General features: G+C 60.6%; 1 protein-coding gene across 1 annotated transcript in view; it reads left to right on the top strand.

The window, feature by feature from the left end:
• GRID1 (glutamate receptor, ionotropic, delta 1) overlaps positions 1 to 3,701 on the top strand; it is a 625,808-nt gene that overhangs the window by 609,254 nt on the left and 12,853 nt on the right. The window contains exon 16 of the mRNA XM_005871153.1: positions 3,047 to 3,287. Within this exon, the coding sequence (XP_005871215.1) occupies positions 3,047 to 3,287 (241 nt within the window). The remainder of the gene's footprint in view (positions 1 to 3,046; positions 3,288 to 3,701) is intronic.

The following is a 3,701-nucleotide window of genomic DNA, read 5'->3' as shown; positions in this document are numbered from 1 at the left end:
AGGAGGAGGAGGAGGAGGAGGAGTGTCTCAATTGCCCAGATTGCAGGCATGAAGACAGAATGGCTTCTCTCCAGGTGCACAACCCACTGGTGTTCCTGAGGTTTTCCCCAGTCGGTTTTCTGAGACAGGAGGCCCAGGGAATTCCACAGACCATCAACCTGTGGGCACCACTCCCCAGCAGATGGTCAAGGGGAGCCTGCTCGCCTGCTGGCCTGCTGGGCCCCAACTGCCCCCTCCCGCTGGCCTGATCACGCCCAACTGCCCCTCACTGCCAGCCTGCTTGCCCCAACTGGCCTCCCCTGCTGCCCCCCCAGCTACCCACCAGGTAGCTTATGTGCCCCCAACAGAGCTCAAGGAGGCACAGGGTCCCGGCGGGAGGAGCCCAGGGCCCCGAGCGTGCCCTGCTGGGGTCACCCTCCCTGCACTGGAGGAGAGAGCCAGACCCGCGGCCCCTCGTCATCGCATCCTGGGATGGTTCAGTGGAGTCAGGGCAACGGGGTCTCAGAGGAGGTCAGAGGGGGACCTGAGGGTACCCCACCCAGAGGAGGTGGTGGGGAGGGGGTGCTCACCCCCATAACTAAGGCTGAATTCAGAAGGAAGGCGGTAGCTGTTGTGGTGGAGCAGGACCCAGTCGGGATGGGTCCCCGAGAACCAGGCTGCCCGGGGCTGGGCCTGCGCCTTCCCTCTGCACTTGCTGGCCTCCGGGCTCTACGCAGTGTCTCCGGACAGAGGCCCATGGGCTGCTCCCAACCCGGGGTCACCATGAGCAAAACTGGCCAGTCCAGTGTCCTTTGTTCTGGCGAGAAAGGACTTGTCACTCTGCTCGCCTCAGAAGGCCTCGTGCTCTGAGTAGGTGCGAGTCCCGGGGCTGTGCTGGCTCCTGAGCTTCTTGTCATCTGTACTGCAGCCCCTCTGGGCCGGGTGCACCCTCCTGCCAGGCGATGGGTGCTGCGCGCGGGTGCTCAGACCTCCGGTGACTGACGGTGCTGCTGGCTCCGGAAGAGCCTGCATGTGTGCAGACCGTGGCTGTCCCCGGCTGGGCGGCCTGGAGAGCGAGGGGCAGGTCCCCACAGCCCTCCATGCCCTTCACAGGCAAAAAGGTGTCCTGTGAACAGCAGGCCTCTGTTTGCTCTGGAGTCACGGTCACCCCCCGCCCCACCCCACCCCCGTCCCAGGGCTAACATTTCCTCTGTTTGCGCCTCTTGCTCTGCAAAGCACGGGGCCCACAGCCACAGCCAAGGTGCGGCGGGCTTGGGAGCAGGCCGAGTGGGCGTTCAGTACACGCTCAGCCGCTCAGCGTGCTTACGGGGCCTGTGGCTCCCCGGCTCTGCTCCAGGCTGGAGGAAGGCGCCTGCAATTCTATGTCTGGAAAATAGGAGGGTGGCTCGGCAGAGGCTGCTCTGCTGGCTTCCTCTGGAGCATTGGGGGTCACCGTGGGGGCGTTCAGCCAGCCTCGTTCCAGGAGTCAGGCTGTGCCTGTGACTTGCTTATCTTTCCTCTGTTGCTGATATATTTACATTTTCTTTTTGATTTGTTTGTTATGTGTTTTACTTGATGTTTTCCTGTAAATTGCCTTGCATTCACCCTGGAATAATATTGGGCATAAAAAATGCAAACAGTTACAAGGAGCTAAAAGGAAACACATCAGCAAAACTAGGCAGCCATTGCAGCGTGAGCAGGAGAGTGGGGCTCGGCCAGCATCCCCCCTGAGCCAGACCCCCAAGAGCGCAGGTGACCTGCATGCAGCAGCCTGGGGCCCAGGAGACCAGGGCCTCTCGGGCCAGCATGACTCGGCCCTGAAGAGGAGCTTGGCCACTTTCTAACTGCAGCTGTGGCAGGTCATCTAGATCGGAGCCCAGGTCTCAGCAGTGAAACCAGTGTGGTAAGAACCACTAGAATGTACCGCGAGGACTGGCATGTGGACTGGTCAGCGCCCACTGCCTTTCAGCGAGGCAGCCCCTGTCAGTGCTGGGCTGCGCACCTGCCCCGCCCGAGGCCCTCCCTTCTCCTGGAATGCTAACGCTGCCAGCCATCACAGGCTTGGCAAGATAGCTCACTTCTCTGTGCCTCAACGGAAGTAATCATCTCAGAGGGTTGACATGAGAATTAAACACGATTGTTGAAGCACTCAGAACATTTCTTCTTTTTTAAAATATTGTTTATTGATTTTAGAGCGAGAGGGAGAGGTAGCGACAGAGAAACATCCATGAGAAAAACATTGATCGGCTGCCTCTTGCATGCCTCCTCCTGGGGATGGAGCCCGGGCCTGGCATGTGCCCGACCTGGAATCTAACCATGACCTCTGGGTGCACAGGACGATGCTCAACAAGCTGAGCCACACCAGCTGGGCAGAACCTCCTTAACACATAGGATGTGCTGGATGCATGTGATTAATCATCCTTCAGGCTTCCAGCTCCCTGTCACCTCCTCACTGAGGTTTCCCTAACGCTCCCGTTCAGGCCACCGTCCCGAAGCCCCACTCGCAGCATCTGCCTCCATCCCATCGTGTTGGGCACAGCTTCTGACTCCACTCTGACTGCTGTACTTGTTTGTGTGTGTGTGTGTGTGTGTGTGTATGTGTCTCAGAAGCTCAGCATGGAGAACATCATACTTGGCACAGTGAATGAGTGAGTGATTTGGCTAATCCTACTGGGAGCGACTTAGGATACAGTGACTGAAGCTCGAAAGAAATCATGTTGTAAGCATGACTCCTCAGTCCGCAGCTGAGTGTGTGGCTCACCCCTTCTGCATTGCCAGCTCCCTCTCCTCACGCCCAGGGCCCACCTGAGGCCTGGTGTGCTTTCCCTCGGACCTCATCCTTGGGAGGTGGGACGGGGGTGGGGGTGGGGAGTGGAGAGGGTCTGGAGGCTTTTGAGGAGGAGAGGATCAAAGCCAGACCTGTGTTTTGGAAAGTGCACACACAGTGAGGAGCAGATGGGCGGGAAAGGCAGGGGCCAGAGCGGCTGATGATGCACCCTGTGTGGTGGGGCCGCTGAGGGCAGAAGGTCAGGACCTGTGGCTCACGTGCCTGCGTCCTGTCTTGCAGAATCCTGGAGCTGCAAGACACCGGGGACCTGGACGTGCTGAAGCAGAAGTGGTGGCCGCGCACAGGCCGCTGCGACCTCACCAGCCACGCCGGCGCCCAGGCCGACGGCAGGGCCCTCAAGCTGCACAGCTTCGCCGGCGTCTTCTGCGTCCTGGCTGTCGGCCTCCTCCTCGCCTGCCTGGTGGCCGCCCTGGAGCTGTGGTGGACCAGCAACCGGTGCCGCCAGGAGACCCCCAAAGAGGTCGGTGCGGGCCATGCTCCCCGTTCTGCAGCCAAGGCGGGGAGTCCTGGGTGGTGGCGGGCAGTTTCCGTCCGGGCGGTGCCGACTGAGGCTCCTGCCATAGACAGCGGTGCACATGAGGGAGGACGGTGTCTTTGTTTCATTTTGATTTTAAAGCCAGAGACCACATGTAGGGGGTGTTTTCATGTCCAACAAAGTGCCAAGGCAGCAGCCATGGCCGCTGACTTTCCCTGAAGAGTGGGCACAACCTGAACCACGCAGGAGGGCCCACCCTGCTGCCCGTGCCCACCCGACCTGCAGGGCCCAGCCTGGTTCTCCTGGGCTTCTCACCCAACCCAGTGGAGGGGGCTGGCCCTGCCCCTCCCCCCCCCCTTCCTTTCCCCCCTTCTGGCCTGCAGAGCCTGGCCCGCCCTC

This window comes from Myotis brandtii, unplaced genomic scaffold (assembly GCF_000412655.1).
Source record: "Myotis brandtii unplaced genomic scaffold, ASM41265v1 scaffold33, whole genome shotgun sequence".
In the NCBI taxonomy this organism is placed as follows: Eukaryota; Metazoa; Chordata; class Mammalia; order Chiroptera; family Vespertilionidae; genus Myotis; species Myotis brandtii.
The sequence above is the reverse complement of the archived record's forward strand: the minus strand, read 5'-3'. Positions and strand labels throughout refer to the sequence as shown.